Source organism: Vulpes vulpes, chromosome 11 (assembly GCF_048418805.1).
Source record: "Vulpes vulpes isolate BD-2025 chromosome 11, VulVul3, whole genome shotgun sequence".
Lineage (NCBI taxonomy): Eukaryota > Metazoa > Chordata > Mammalia > Carnivora > Canidae > Vulpes > Vulpes vulpes.
The window spans coordinates 23,655,832-23,672,411 of record NC_132790.1 but is presented as its reverse complement, the minus strand read 5'-3'; the positions used below and the strand labels follow the sequence as shown (position 1 = coordinate 23,672,411).

Here is a 16,580-nt window from a genome sequence, read left to right as displayed (position 1 = left end):
GAGGGTCCATGGCAGGGTGTGATTCCAAGTGGCTTCCTACCTTAGGCCTGGAGTCTCCTTAAGGCTGGTCTAAGCCCCAATTTCAGTGAGTAGGAGTGACTGGGCTATCCCTGTAATGACTCTAGGCTTGGTAGCTGGGGTAACTGGAAGTCTTGGTTTGAGGCACAGGCTTTTCCAGTCTCTGTCAGTAAAGACCTGTAAGCAAACAGCTCTCAAATGCATGACTGTGAGCACCTGCCTGCAGGCTGGTGGCTCTCAACCTCTTCCTTTCTGAGCCTTAGATCAGAGATTTTTAGACTTTGTATCCTAGTCAACTACAGAATCTGTGGTTGGGGCCCAGCACAAGACTGGCCCCTCCAAGGGAGCCCAGAGCTTTGTTAGGGAAATTGGGGGGTGGGGGGACCACAATGAAGCCTATTGTCTCCTGTCCCCTTTTACAGGAAACAAAAGGCTCCCAGTCTCTGGGGAGCCCTAGCCCATGCCCATCCCCTGCCCAACCCCCAATGCCTAGCACACAGGGAGGAGCCAGGGCCACTGGAGACAGGAGGTTTTATTGATGCTGATGGGGGTAGGAAAGGCCCCCAGGAGCCTGGGGAAGGGTGGGGAGGCTGAGTCAGTCAGCGAATGCATAAGGCCTGGGCACATGGGGGTAGGTTAGGGCACATTCATCTTCTCAGGATTCTGTGGCTCCTTTGGAGGGAAGGGGGAGAGCATCTTGAGGGAGGAGCAGTTCAAAGAGCAGCGAGGGAGAAGTCAGGGACAGCTGAGAGCTCCTAACCTGAAAGAAGGCACCAAAATAGGCAGCAACATCTGTGTGGAAAGCTGGATCAGTAGGGAAAATGGGGGAGGGGCACTTAGGTTGGCTTCTTGGAGAGGGGTCATCCACTCTCGGCCTGGGTGAGCTCTCAGGGATACCTGGTACTCCCAAGCAGAGTGGGGCAGGGCCCAAAGCCCCCTTCCCTGTGGGCTTCAGTAGGGAGAATTAGGCATTCAGAGAAAAGGGCATTCAGGGAGCCCCCTGGCAAGGGGTGCCAGAATTAGTCCTTAAGGCACAGCTGGGGGCAGACAAGGCGCCAAGGCACAACTGGTGGGGGGATAGGGGCAGCCTCCAAGCTGAGTGCCAGGGTCACAAGAGGACACAGGACCGCCCACGCTTGATGGGCGTGGGGTTGAGCACAGCCCGGACAGCCTCAGCAAACACTTCCTTGACGCCGTCCTGCTGCAGGGCCGAGCACTCGAGGTAGCGCACAGCATGGATCTGCTTGGCCAGGGCCTGGCCCTGCTGCGGTGTGATAGGTGCCTGGCCCTGCTCCTTAAGGCGCCGTAGGGTGTCAGGCTGGGCTCTCAGGTCCTTCTTGGTGCCCACTAGGAGGATGGGCACATCAGGGCAGTGGTGGCACACCTCTGGATGCCACTTGTGCCGCACATTCTCGTAGGAGGGCGGACTGGCAATGGAGAAACAGATGACAAAGACGTTGGTCTGAGGGTAGGAGAGTGTGCGGAGTCGGTCGTACTCCTCCTGGCCCGCTGTGTCCCACAGGTTCAGGTTCACCGTACGCCCATCAACTGCGCTCTGGGCACTGTAATTGTCGAACACCGTGGGGATGTATTCCTTGGGGAAGGCATTAGTTGTGTAGCAGATGAGCAGGCACGTCTTGCCCACAGCCCCATCGCCCACCACCACACACTTGATGCTCTGCATCGTGGGTGCAGCTGCTACAGTGGAGGCAACGCCTCCTTCCCCTTCTGGGACCCTCCGGATGCAGTAACCTATGGACAGATTAAAGGGACACTCATGGTTAGGGAGAACTCTACCGACTGGGAGAAAGAATGGAAACACATGGACGGAAACCAGCTCCTGTTCTCTCAACCTGACACCATCCTGCAATCCCATGAAGACAGAGAGAGAGAGAGAGAGAGAGAAATGATACAATGAGAGAGGCCTTGAGACCAAGCCAAGATGCTCAGATGTATGGAGGATGGCAGTATAATGTGTAATATATTATGTGAAGCAAATAAGTTCTGGTACCAGACTGAATAAAGTCAAATCCTGGTTCTGCTATTTCCTACCTGTGTGACCCTGGACAAATTACTTAACCCCTAAGCCTCCATTTTCTTATCTGTAAAATGAGTATAAAATAATACCCACCTTTTTGGGTTGTTATAAGGATTATGTAAGTTAACACATCTATGCCATTTAGAACAGTGCCTTGGGTCAAAATAAGTATTAGCTGCCTTTTTTTTTTTTCTCCAAGCAGTATAGACACAAAAAGTGAGGTACATAAGTATAGGATCTACCAGATTCTCCACCAGATGGGGACCCCTCCCACTGAGTAGACTACAGAGAGGTTCTGGCACACAGCAGCTGTCCCAGGTCACTTTGAGATGTAGCCACGGGTGCAGCCTCTACCAACTCAGGGCCCACCCTGCCCAGTGCACTGATGTTTTAAGTCCAGACCGGACATCTTAGCTACTGAGTGCAAACCAAAAGGCACAATGAGAAACCTGCTGAGTAAGGAGCACAATTCTCTAGACAGCTGCCCTATCTCAATTCCCGGGTGCCTGAGGGGTGGGGAGAAGGAGGGAGAGCTGACCTCATAACTCTTATAAGCACAGTAAACCCTATCTGGCAACTCCGTGCAGGAGAATCCTGGAGACTGAGCCAGGGTTGGGATTTGGTCTGGAATCTGGTATGTAATGATGAATAAGGCAGAGGCTGTGGCTCCCAGACATCAGCATCTTCTCTCAAGGCCCCTGATGGGGTGGAGGTAGGTCCTCCAAGCTCAGGCAAGAGGGTTGGACAGAAGAGGAAAACAAATATTTGATTTCCCTGTTAATGGTACGTCCTTTTCCTGAGATCATGGCATGTGCCTCTGAAAAATTTCAGAAGCTTCCAGACTCTTAAGAGAACATAGTGCCATTAAAGCACTATCACTGAGAAATACATGCTGATATCAGACTGGCCAGGGATTCTAATCACAGCTCCACCAACCAGTCATGTTTGATCTTGGGCAACATATTTAAGTTTCCTGAGTCTCAAATTTCTCATCTGTGAAATGGGAATAATCTTGCCTGTTGTGTTAGAACTGCCAAGAGAATGAAATGACTGAACATGAAGAAAGTGTTTGGCATGAGGTATGGCACATAGGAAATGCCAAATACATAGGCTGCTATAATTATTGGTGGAGTAAGTATGAGAAATCCCAGCTCCAGCCATCACCCTAGTCCTCCCTGCAGTTCACAGGGCTTTGGTGTGAGGAACTGCTCTTCTAAGTTCTGGAACAGAGCAGAGCTTCCGGAAACCCTGTGATTATTTATACTGCTGTGGCAAGATTCCTCCTCTCATTGGCTACTTCCTCTCAGCCATGGGGGACTTTTTCTGGCTAGTATGTGACTTCCTTTCCCTGACTCTCTCCCACAACCAGGTCCCTACTCCCTGGGAGGAGACAGCCTTGTTTTAGACACACCCAATCTCTTAAGTATCTCTTGTTCCACCCAAACACCATCACCACTGGCCCATTTTCCCCATTTCACTTTATACAAACTATACCCTGGTCCGAGAACCCCTTACCCCCAGCTGGACCTCTCGATCATTGGTTCAGAAGCCTCAAAAACTAAATGGGGAGAGCGGGGAAGGAATCTCCCATTGGGAAATAGAAAAGGAATTCTGGTGGTATGGGATCTGCATAGGACCCAGGGATGGTCCCTGGGACCAGCTTGGAGGGAAATGGCTTCACTCTGTAGGGTGGCCTCTCTGGGCATTAAAAATATTTCAGTCTTACTTGCATGAATAAGTATGTGTTCAATCTCAGGAGAGAGGATAGAGAACCTTGGGAATGGGTCTGGGAAGGAAATAAGGGCCCCCTAGGGCAGTGGAGAGAACCCCAGACTGGAAGTGAAGAGACCTAACCTGAGTCTGTGCCCTAGCTCTGTTCTGCTGCTGACCCACTGCAACCAAGCATGAGGCACTTACCCTCTCTGGGCCTCAGTGTCCCAATCCATGAAATGGGGGAGAAAGATGCCTGTGACAGGGGTACTAGGTAGATGAAATGAGTCAAGAGCCCTGGGAGCAGAGGATAGGATGACGGAGGTAGGAAAGGCCCCCTAGGAGCACAGGGTTGGGGTGGGAGGGCAGAGTCAGGAAATGCCTAAGGCCTGGGCACACTGGGGCAAGTTAGGGCACATTCATTCTTAGGATTCTGTGACTCCTTCCCTGGGGAAAGGAGCAATCAGTTTTTTAGGGTAGGAAAAAAGGGCCATTTCTTGTGTCCACAAGATTATCTGGGAGACTGGCATTTTGAGAGCAAGACTCTTGGGCTTGTAAATCTTCAGTTCCACACAGAGCAGGGGAGTGGGTGTGGCTGTGTGATTGGGAACTCTTCCCCTACCAGCCCAACACTGAGCTGGCCCAGGCAGGAAGACGAGGAGGGAACTCTGGCCAGCAGTCACAAGGCCCAAGAGACTGGAAGTGTAGCAGGCTCCAGGGAGCTCTCTAGGGAGGGGTTATCAACCAGCAATCGGTAAATCAGCCCTCAAAGAAGCTGGGAGGGACGGGGTGGCTTCCGGGCTGGCAAGGGAACAGGGACTGACACCGGAAAAGGATCATGAGTGAGGTAGTGTCCAGAAACAGGGCAAAGCAGAAGCCGTGTAGTATAGAGCCAGGAGCACTAGATAAATGAATTTGACCTCTTAAGGCTCACCTGGTGACTCTGCCCCTTGGTCAAAAACACTCACATGGTACAACCTCTTATAGGTCATGTGATATCGTTATTTGATCCTTCTACCTACCTATGGGTAATATTCCTAATTTATAGATTAGGGAACAAACTTAAAGGAACCCAACACATTCACACAGCTCATTAGCCTGGAAGCCAGGATATAAACCCCAGTTTTATAATCCTACGTCCCATGTTTTCCTCAATGTGTTCCACTGCCTCCAAATGATCCTTTACTAGCTGTCATAGAGGCCTTAAGCAAGTAAGTCACTTCCCTCCCTGGAGTCTCAGTTTCTTCATCTGTACAATAGGAACAACAGTACTTGCCCTCCCTGCCTCAAAGGGCAGGAGTGAGGATCCCCAAACATGGGAATGAATGTGCTTTGTAAACTGGGAAGTGCTATGCATACAAGAGGTTACAAAAGCAATGCTGTTCATCCCAAGAGGCAGAAAGCACTGAGTATGCAGGTGCCTGAGTTTTGGCATCAGTCCAATTTTCTCTACTCAGGTCTAGCTCAGACTCTTAGCCTCTTTCCCAGGACAACTGTTTTCTCTGAAATCCTATGGTCTGAGCTGTGTCAAGTAAGTTCCCGCAGGTCATTTAAGGAGGGCACATGCTACAAGGTAGGGTCTAACCTGTGCCACATAAGAAGGGACAGTCAGTGCTACAGAGGCCAAACATCCAGACCTGGGTCAGGGATCATCTGTGGCTTATTCACTAGGTGACGCTTTTTTTTTTTTTTTTAAAGGATTTCTGTTTAGTAAATAAGTTAATGTTTGCAAATCTGTACAGTATCAGCCAAAGTATGACTTATTCTGACTTTATATTCTCACCTTAATTCAGATCCTGCCTGTTCCCTCACCTTTAGGGTTTTTCATAATCTGGTAGGGGTTTTGGAGTTGGATAGATCTAGGTTTAAATCCTAGTTTTGCCACTTAGGACCTAAATAATAGCACCAACCTTACCAGGTTGTTAGAAGGATTAAATGCAATAGATGAATACAAAGTAGATAAGTTGCAAATGTGAGTTTTCCTGAGTTTCCGGCTCCCTGCTCCAGAGGGATCTTCCCTGTCCTCTGTAAACAAGCCAGGCTCACTCTTGCCTCTGAGCTTTTTTCTCTTGCCCTTCTGTATGCTGCTCCCCTCACCACTCTTACATCTTCCTGCCTCCAGACCTAGCTTCAGTCTGACAGTCTCAGGAGTCCATAGCATGGCCACCTCTTTTAACCCTTCTCTGGCTCTGTTTAACTTTTCTCCAAGAGTCATATGTAAGTTTCCTAGCTTGTGGATGCCCCCTCCCCCCAAAACAGCAGCTTGAGCTTCTCCTGACTGCCCCCACAGAAGAGGGAAGTATAGTGTGCAGCCACTGCCTTCTGATGGGCTTGCTTTTGCCCCCATTACTGAGATCTGGATAGATGCCTCAAGCCCAGAATTGGATGATAAATAACCCCATAGCCAAAAGCTCTGACTGTGATAGGCAAAAATCCCTCCTCCTACTACCAGCTTGACCTGGCTCCTGCAAGGAACACAGCTCATGGGGAGTAAATCCTGTCTGAATGTGGTCTCTGGAGCTCAGCTTGCACCCACTGGGACCTGGTCTTGGGGTGTGGCCCAGGCAGGCCCAGAATGGGGGAGGGAAAGGAAGCAGCAGATTGCCCGATTGCCAGATCTCCGTGGCCGTTACAGCAGGGGAAGTGTCCCAACTGGGAGTGGGGGAGGGGAGAAATGGGCTGTTAAGAGATGGGGGAGCATGGAAGCAATGGGGACTTACTGCAGCCTCCTAACCTGTGTCCCTGACACGGGGCTCCCCTTCTACACCCCTTCCTGAAACTCATTCTAACTAAGATCCGTCAGTGGGCATTCTGTTCTAAGCTCTGGCCACAGCACCCCGATCCTCTACAGGCAGCCTCCACAAACTCTTCCCCAAAACACATCAAGCAGCAATACTTCCGGTCCCTGTGGGAATCTAGCATTTCTCCCCCATTTCATTCCTCCAATCCCCCTCCTCACTCCTGTGTGTACCTCTAACCTTGGTCCTCCGGAGCCAAGTACTCTTCCCACTTCCTTTAGGAAAGTTTTTGTAAATCACCCAAATCCCAAATGACTTATCCCCTCCCAGGTCTCCTCTCTGTTTCTCTCGCAGGTACATACTATCTTGCATCACAAGAAGGCTGATCTGAATCTTATCTCTAGTCACTAGACTGGGAGGGTCTAGAGGGCAAGGTCCTAGTTGATCTGTCTCCTTAGGCTGAGCACAGCACACTGTGGTTATCAGTAAATAAATGAATAAACTTGATGCATCCCTCATGTCTTTGCACATGGGAGTTCCTCTTTCTAGAATTCTGTTTCCTGACTTCAGAGCCTCTGTGTCTTCCAGGGTCCAGTTCTGTTCCCCAGCTTCTCTGAGGCACCAAAGCAACCCCTTCTCCTGCCCTACCTTCCCCAGCACTGTCTGAACTATTCACGGTACTGAACTGGATGCCTCATGCGGAGGTAAGTCCACCCTGCTTACTTCCAGAAGCCCAGCAGAGGGCTGAGCAAAAGCTGCAGGCTGACACACATCTCCTCCCCCATCAATCCAGACTTCGATTCTGGGAACAAGGAAGAGCCTCCATGCCCAGGAGACATAAGACAAGGGTAACCAACTTCCGACTTCCTCTGTGGGGTAGAATTCAGAGTGATGAACACACAGGCTAGATTGAGCCTGGAGGGGTGAGGGTGTGGGGTGGGGGATGCAGGCACAGCGGGCCCAGAGGTGATGAGGAAGATGGGCAGGAAAAGTGATCCTGATAAAGCTAAGAAGTGGTAACATCAGAAGGATGACGTTAAGGGTCAGGGTTAGTATTGGAAATGGCTTCAGAAGTTCTTCAAGTCTGTTGGTTTTGAAGGAGAGGTGGAGAGGTGATATGAAAAGGCTCAAAGGGGCTGCAGCTGGCTGCAGCTGGGCTAGGAGGAGGAAGCTGGGGGGGAGACATGAGGTCAATGCGGGGCTGGGACCAGGCCAAGGGCTGAGTCTCTCTCATTCTTCCCCTTCTCCCCATCAGCGGGGACAGAACCCAGGAGAGCCTAGTTCCCAGCCTTAAAAAAAAAAAAACAACAATATATGCTGAAGAACTCTCCACTTCTTGCTATTCTTCACCCGTTAGCCCCTGCAGAGGATCCTGCAGGGCAGCAGGGTAAGAGGCAAAGAGAGTTGACTCTACCTGGTAGGGGCAGGAAGGAGAAGGAGACAAGACAGCTGTAGCTGGGAAGGCTCTGTGGGGCTGGGACCCTTTCACTAAGGCCCAGTTCCCTTCCTTCCCATTCTAGCACCTGGGGTGCTCCTCAAAGGGTGAGCCCCAGGGCCAGGGCGGCTCTGGGTGGGGGAGCTGAGGAGGCTGCCCCTCCCCCACAAGGCGGCACAGAGGAAGGCTCCAACACTTGCTTCCTCCTCCCCACTACACAGGCTTCACAGCAGCTCAGCAGTCCCGGGGCCCCATGAAAGGCCTGTGAGGTGGCACTTCCTTTGCCTTTGCTCATTTCACACGATGCTGTACAGAAATGCCATCCTCCCAATCCTGCCTCCCCCACCTGAAAATACCCACAGAGAGACCCAGGGCCGCCCTGTCCCTTCAGCCCCGCCCCAGCTCTGAGGGGGTTTCCACAAGGGAAAAACACATCAGGGAGGAAACTCCGGCATCGATTTTCCACTGTCAGTGGGGCAGAGCTGGAACAGGGCAGAGGGTACTCCCCCCATATCGCTGCCCCCTGGGATAATCCCCGACATTCTGCCAAATTCTCTTCTTTCAACCCGTAGGAATCCTTGTGCTTTGGGGGAAAGGAGCCACAGGTCCCATTGCTGAATAGATAGAGACTACTGAGGCCTGTCAGATCAAGGCTGGCATGAGACAGGAGGGCCCAGAGTGTGTGTGTGTGTGGGGGGGGGGGGGGGGGTTCTGCTACGAGGAGCCCCTTAGGGGAAAGAGACTTAGAATTCTCAGTATTCTCTATGCTCATTAGAGGTATTAACAGGCAACTCCTATTGTTGGAGCTGAGCCACAAGAGACAAAGTTGACCAGGGTTATACAGATTTGGGAGCAAATGCAGGACAAGGACCTGGGTCTCTTAACCTCCAGCCTGATGTGACTTCCACAAAGAAAAGTTGAGAACTGTTACTCTGGCCTGGGAATGGGCCCATGTTTCTGGCCTCACTTAGGATGACCCTACAATGGTTTTATTCCTTCAGGAAACGGGCCAAAGGGATTAGGTTGATGCCTGAACCCATTCTGCTTCCAAGTTCCCTGGCTCTCATGTCTAGCCAACATGAGGCTGTCCATGATCTAGAACTGATACTAGTGGACAGACAGCCACCCTAGTCTGCCCCAATTGAGAAGCTCCCTCTATAAGCTCTAGCTCCTGGGGAGATGTCCTCCGCCCATGACAGGAGGACAAAAGAGGAAGCTAGACCCTAGACAGGAAAACCAATCTGTTCTGGGGAGGCGGCCCAGGCTTTCTTTGTCTTTGGTTTCCCTCCTCACAGACCCCCTCAAGCCTCACTACTAATGGGTCTACACTGTGTATGGAGGGAGAGGTCTTCATTCTGGGCCCAGGCCCCCACCTTCTTCCCAGCTGCCCAGCTATTCCCATTCTAATATCTTCCCAATTGTCTCATTATAGCTACAACTTCTCATATCTTCCTGCTATAACCTCCTAAAAGCTCACCTCGGCCACTTCATCTGACCTAACATTTGGCCAGAAACAACTCTCCATATCCTAGATTCCCAACCAGGATCTGTGACAATCTCACATTAGCCATTTCTTCCTCAAATAAGTACTGGTTTGGCTGGTGGGGAGTCAGAACTCCTGGATGGTTTTTTAATGAGCCACGATGCTGAAAAAGTGCCTTGCATGCACATCCTTCTCTGAGCTGGAATTTTTTGCAGGTTCCTGGGATTTCCTCCTGGAGTGGAACCGCCTGTACCTCCCAGAGCGACAGTAGGAGATACGGTGGAAGAAGGGACAATTCACGGGAGAAGGGGGAAAGGCTAGAATGAGGAACCGGGTTAGCTCTTAAATCTAGTTGTGCTTGGGAATCCCAAAAAAGTTCCCCTCCACTTCTCTTTTTTTTCTAATGGGGAGAAATGAATACAGTAGACTTGAGGTGGAGAGGCAGGATCTCTCAGCATGCTTCCCAAAGACTTGAGGAAGGAGCTTTAGAATGGGGACAAGAGCACGTAGAGCCAAGCTGGACTGAAGTTAAACTCGAGAGGAACTCCTGAAACACAGGGAGTAGGGTCCTGGATGAGAAGGGGAAAATTAACAATGCCTGAAGGCAGAGGGTCGGCAGAGGACTTGTCACGGAGACCCTGATGCAGCCAGGGCACGTGAGTTCCCAGGCTGGGCAGGCCCCAGAAGGAAGGAGGGAAGACGGGGCAGACACTTCTGCCTTACTTCCTTCTCCTTAACTAAAACAGTAAAGACTTAAGTTAGACCAGCTATCTAGTCTTCCCTCCAGAATCCTGCCTTTGTCCTCTCCCTTTCCTTCCACCACACCTAGCTGACCTCATCCCATTTTCCCTAACAGGTGGTGTAGGAACAAGCAAGCACTGGAATCAGGGGCCTTCAGGCTCTCTCCCAGCCTCTATACCTGGCCTCTTGGTTAAGCACCCAAGGGTTTGGGTGATTTGATTTCCCACGGCCTCACTCACCAGTCTTATTCCTGTGTCACTCTACCCTTACTGCTACAGACTGCTTCCTCCTGCCTAACCACAACCTCACCCACTGCAGGTTCCCTTCATTCTGCTGGTTTCCCCTGCCCTGGGCCCTCTCAAGGCTGAGGGCAGTTATTTTGTCTCCAAGAGATAAAGACATAGACACATTGACAATCCCAGGCAAATACACATAAAGAAAAGTTTTCCAGCCCTTTAATCATCTTTATCACTGGGAGGTTGTAGCCTGTCTCTCTGAGGTCGGGAGATCTGAAAAGGCTCTCAAACTCACCAAAGTTCTGGACCCCAAAGCCAGAGATAAGTGGCTGAAAGGGAAGGAGACAGGGAGATTAAGAGAAGTGACGAAAGGTGGAAGAAGCAAGAGGGTGGATATGTGTTTGGGAACCAGTAGGGGGGCAAGGAAGGGAGGTGGGGAGGCTGCAGGGAACAGAGGTGGACAGAGGGGCAGGGCAGGTGACAGGACAGGACCTGGGCATGACAGTGTGTTTAGGTGAAAGACTACAGAGGATGCAAGAAGAGGGTGATGGAGTGTTTGCAGATAGGGCCTGAAGAAGGAATGGAGGAAGAGAAATGAGAATATAGAATTTAGGGACTAACGATTGGGTGGGGGAATAGGAGATGCTCCCAATTATTTCCCAAGGCCAGAGCTGGCACTGCCACCCAGAAGGTCTATTCTCTCATCCCCTCAAAATAGCCCCCATCTCAGCGATGCCACCTTGTCAGGGACTATCAGCACCCCTGAATGAGAGTCCTTCCACCGCTAGTCACAAGACCAGGCCCTCTTCTTCCTCAGTTTACCCCCCAAAGAGCGAGGCCAGGCCCTGGCCAGCCAGGCACAGAGATGTTTGCCAACTAAATACCTGTTGCTTCATTCCAGGAATGGAGAGGTTGGGCGTCAGAAAAACAGGCATAGAGAGCGAGACTGCGACTGGCGGGGCTCCCCCCTCCCTGCCCTCCCCTGAGTGCACAGGACCTTGGACTGCAGCCTGCGAATGCGGGTCCGGATTGGCACTTGCAGGGAGGGAGCTCTGTCCCCGCAGTCCAGGGCTTCGAGGGCCCCAGACACCGCCCCCCTCCAACCTCCAACCTTGCAAGTGTCACAACTGCCGAGCGGAGGGGAGCACCTTCTCTGCAGCCCAGGGCCCCCTTCCTTCACGCAATTTGGGACACCCCCTCCCCTTTCGAGGTCACCCCACCCCTGAATCCCATCGCCCAGCTCCGAGCTCTTCCACTTCAGAGACTTTTCTCTCGGAGCCGGGGACTCTCCCACCTCCGCGGTGCCGCCTCCCTCGGGACAGAAACCCACCGTCACAGCACCGCCGCCGGCTCGCGGGGGCCGGCTCCCCGCCCCGCCCGCCCGCCCGCCCGCCCGGCCGGCCGCGCCCGCCCAGCTCGCGGAGAGCCGAGAAGCTCCCGCCCGCCGCCTCCCGCAAGCGAACTTCCCCGGCCCGCGCCCGCGCCCGCGCCCGCGCGCAGTCCCCGCCGGCCGCGCTCCCCCTGCCCCTCCCCCGCCCCCGGCCCCCCGGCCCCCCGGCCCCCCGGCCCGCCGGCCCGCGCCGGGCCTCACCTGGTGCCCTCCCCGCCGCGGGGGAGCTGGGGGCGGCGGCAGCGGCTCCGGGCTCGAGAAGGAAGTGAGAGCGGGAGGCCGGAGGAAGTGGGGGGGGCGGGCCGGCCGGGGCGGGGCGGGGCGCGGGGCGGGGCGGGGCGCGGGGCGGGGCGGGGCGGGGCGGGCCGGACCGGGAAGTGCGCAAGGCCCGGGCCCCCGGCCGGGGTCTCCCCACCCCAGCACCTGGCCGGCGCGGTCCGGGGTCGGGCCCCGGGCTCCCTAACCCCGGCCCTCTGCCTCGGAGGCCCCTGAGTCAGGCCTCCTAAGGTCCGTCCTGCCCGTCTCCTCCGCGCCACCCCACCCAGGAGAGGCCGTAGCCGGGGCCCCAAGCTTTTGTCCCCCTCCCCGTATCTTGCCCCCACCCACGCTCCGCGGGAAGATGCTGAGAACCGGCGCCCCGGGTGGGCGCCCCGGTCAAGCCCAGGGATGGAGCGCTGGCCCAGCCTGCGGGTTGGCCGGAGTGGGTCCGGCTGGGGCAGTCCCCACCCCTGCCCCAGCCCCAGCCCCAGCCCCAGCCCCAGCGGAGCGCGCAGTGGTGGTGATTCAGCAGTGGGAAGGCCCCAGACCCCTGGGGAGGGTGCGGAGACTGGGGGCAGGGGAGCTGGCGTCAGCACCCGGGGAAAGACAAGATCAGCAGAGGCGCCGACGGAGCCGCGGGCCCCAAAAACAGGATGTCGTGTCGTCGTTCCGCAACCGGCTGCTCGGTGCGCCTGGGCCCTGGGGAGGAGAGGGGGCGGGGCGGGCGGGCGAGCGGAGGACGCCGGGCTCCCCTCGCCCTCTCCCTCCCCGCCGCCCGACGCGCCGCCGCTTAGGGCTGCAGGGCGGCACCCGGGCCCAGGATCCCGCCGGCGCCCCGGGGACAGCTGGGTGGACGGGCTCGTGGGCGCCCTCTGGTGCTTCTGCTCCCCGGTGCTGCTCGGGAGCTCGGACGGCTCCAGAGGGGCGGACGGCCTCCCTCCGCTCCACCCAGGCGTTCTGAGCGCCTACCACGTGGACAGCTCCGTGCTGGGTGCCGTGGAGGAAAACGGAGAGGCGTTTCGGACAGGCAACCTGTCTCCAAGAGGCTTTCCAGATAAAAAGGAAGAATAAAATAGCGTGACCTTCTGAGCCTCAGTTCTATCTTTGGTAAAATAGAATGACCTCTCCTTCGTCCTGTGGAGGGGAGATAACATGAGAATGGATGTAAAAGGCCTGCTATTGGTGCCGGCTCAAAGTAAACATTCAACGAACGCCTTAAAAAAAAAAAAATCATGCTATAAGAATAAGTTTCCTTTTTTTTAAATTTATTTATGATAGTCACAGAGAGAGAGAGAGAGAGAGAGGCAGAGACACAGGCAGAGGGAGAAGCAGGCTCCATGCACCGGGAGCCCGACGTGGGATTCGATCCCGGGTCTCCAGGATCGCGCCCTGGGCCAAAGGCAGGCGCCAAACCGCTGCACCACCCAGGGATCCCAAGAATAAGTTTCCTAAACACAACACGTCTGCCCACATCTTTGGGTCTTTGCCCCTTCTATTCCCTCGGCCGTGCCTTCTTTCCTGTATTGATTGCCAGGCGAAATCCACTCAGACTTTCACAATTCGGCCCCAAAGGACTACTCCCTGCGTGGTTGCCATCACCCTTCCTCCCACAACACAGATACACCCACCCCACCTCTGCCATGCGGTTGATAGTCTCTCCCGGTGCTGTCTAATGAAAATAATGTAAGCTACACATGTAACTTAAAATATTCTATTGATGACATTTTTTAAAAAGTAAAAAGAAACAGGTAAAATTAATTTTAATGATATGTTTTACTCAGCCCACTATATCTAAAATGGGATCATTCAACATGTAACCACTATAAAAATTATTCACTATACAAATGAATAGGGTATTTTACATTCTTTTTTTGTACTAAGGCTTTGAAATCTGCTATGTGTTGTTTTATACTCACACTACATCTGAATTTTGACTAGACATATTTCAAGTGCTCAACAGTACACATGGCTAGAGGGTATGGTATAGGACAACAAAATAGAGCCTCTGTCAGAGTCAAGCTGGTAGATGACTGAGTAGGTGAATTCATTCTCTATGAGCTTTCTGGGGAAGCTTGTCCTGATCCTCCTAGGTGGAGTTTGGGTCTCTGTCCTCCCTCCCCATAGCACTTGGGACAAACTCCTCTCTGTGGAGAAGAGGAGAGCAGGAAAGACAAAAGGAAAATCTGATGCCACTCTATACCCTACTAGGAACACCTGGCTGGCTGGTGCTTGGCGTTTGATGATGAAGAAAGCAATGTGAGTTTCCATAAAAGACAGGGTTCAGTGGAGGAGTACATACTAAAGCAGCTTCTAGAAGCCATTAAAAATTATGTCTCAGAACAAAGGTTTTTGAGCTGAGTTCCTAGAGTTCCCCTCCCAGGATTTGAAGGGAGGAAAGTAGTGGGGCTCTGGCCTCCCTTCCCTTCAACCAGAGTTATTTTGCTTTTATCTGATTTATATACTGCTATTCTGGATAAAGAACTTTTTTTTTTTTTTTAAGACTTATTTGTTTGAGAGAGAGAGAGAGTGCACGAGGGGGAGGAACAAAGGGAGAGGAAAAGACAATGCTAAGCAGACTCTGTGCTGAGCATAGAGCCCCCTACACAGGCTGATCTCATCACCTGAGATTACAGCTCCAGCCAAGAGTTAGAGGCTCAACAGACTGAGCCACCTAGGTGCCCCAAGAGCTGATTTTTAAAAAGTTTCTTGCAAAAAAAATTAAAAAATCAACTTTGGGAGCTGCACAAGAGTAAGAGTAGAGTAGGAGAGTAAGAGTAGGGTGCACATTATACACAGTAGACCAAAATGCTGGATTGGCAGCATGGAGTCAGACTGAATTTCCAAAGCCCTTGGTCTTGGGCATGCATGGCCCCAGTTCAGCTTGCTTAGGTGGGAGAACCTGACTTGGCCTCGAGGATTTCATGGTCTGGTGGGATATGGGCCTGCTACATGTGAAGATACCAGAGGAGGAAGAAAGAGCCCTGCGCTGTGCTTCAGAGGACCTGAAGTCTAGTCTTGGCTCAGCCAGACTGGCTACTGAAACTTTACCCTAGGCCTCACTCTTATCTGGGTTTCAGACTCCTTCACTGGAAAACAAGGGTTAAATCAGATAATACCTTTGAGCTCTGACTTTCTATGATACACTCTTTAGAATAATAATTAGGCAATTAAGGTTTATGTATATAGCATTTTCTTTAAAACCATTTAGGTCATCTTGCTTTGTGCTCTAGTTAATTGTATCTGTCTCCCCCACTGACTATAAGTTCTTTGAGGTTGTGTCTGATTCATCCTTGTGTTCATCCACTGGACCCAGCACAGGCAGGCCTAAGCATCCATTTGTCTTCAGAGTCATCTGTGGAATAAAATTGCCATAATAAAGCATTGATATGTGTAGAACCATGAGAGGCCAGGTGACTTAGAGCCACTTGTATGGCACAGATATAGGATGGGCCACTAAGAATAGAAGAGTGGGAGACAGGCAGTGGGATGGGACTGTCTGCAAAGGCCTTTTAGAGGAGGAAGATGCTAAGATGCTTAGCTGAAAAGTGTAGGAAGAGGTCTCAGGACCCAAAGGGCTGTTTCTTCTTCCTACTCTCTCGCTCACTTTCTCTGAATAGGTGAGCTCTTGGTAGGTGGTGTATGTTTGTGCTTACAAGCAGCTGAGAAGCAAGAACACCCCCTGGGACCTTTAGAAGTGAGACAAAGTATGAAAGTACTTTTGGGGGGTAAAACAGAGAGATCAGACAGGTTCTGAAGTCAGACAGTCCAGGATTCAAATCCCATTTGTGCCACTTTCATCGTGGCCTTTGGTAAGTCACATGAACTTTCATTCATTCCCTGAACCCGTATTTATTGAAAACCTCTGGACTAAGCATAATGTCACATGCCAATGACGCAGCGGTGAAAACATAGATAAGTCCCTATTCTGATGTAACTAGCAAGGGAGATAGATCTTAAACAGGTGATTATGTGCTGTAAGATCACAGAGCGGAGCTATGTAGTTCCATTTTAAAATGGGAATGATAATACTACGGGCTTTGTGGGACTGTGAGGATTAAATGAGAGAATGCAAATAGAATGCTCTAGCCGATTGCCTAGGGTACAACAACATTAATTTCTCATATGCCCATGACTTGGTGCCCCTAAAAGAGCAGGGCAGAGACAGAAAGGAGGAGGAAAAAAAAGCCTTGAAATGATTTCACCTCTGCCCTCCTGTCTTCCAAAGAGGTCTTCCTAGCCTGGTGTGCATAAACACCATCTCCTATAGCTCACCAGTGGCTCACAAGGGTCTTCTTTCTGTTCAGTCCCAGTCTCAGCCTCTTCAGACTAACCCTAAATCTGAGTTTTCCTTTGTCTCTGATGGGGCTCCTCTTGATTCCCTGGTGCTCCCTCTCTCAGCCTGCCCCTCCCCTTCATTACTCTTCTTCATTGCTACCCCCAAAGACAAGCCTGATGTCCTATTTTGTGACATGGGAAGATGATGAGCAAGACAGGAGATAGCAAAAAGAACAAACAGGGGAAGTGACAAACACA

At 52.2% G+C, this 16,580-nt stretch overlaps 1 protein-coding gene across 1 annotated transcript; it reads right to left on the bottom strand.

Annotated features, from left to right (window-relative positions):
• Positions 1-532: 532 nt before the first annotated feature.
• Positions 533-12,115, bottom strand: RHOG (ras homolog family member G). Its single transcript, XM_072725814.1, has 2 exons — positions 11,991-12,115; positions 533-1,770 (listed from the first exon to the last, which is right to left on the bottom strand). The coding sequence occupies exon 2, from the start codon at positions 1,700-1,702 to the stop codon at positions 1,127-1,129; it is 576 nt and encodes a 191-aa protein (XP_072581915.1). The 5' UTR covers positions 1,703-1,770; positions 11,991-12,115; the 3' UTR covers positions 533-1,126.
• Positions 12,116-16,580: the final 4,465 nt, after the last annotated feature.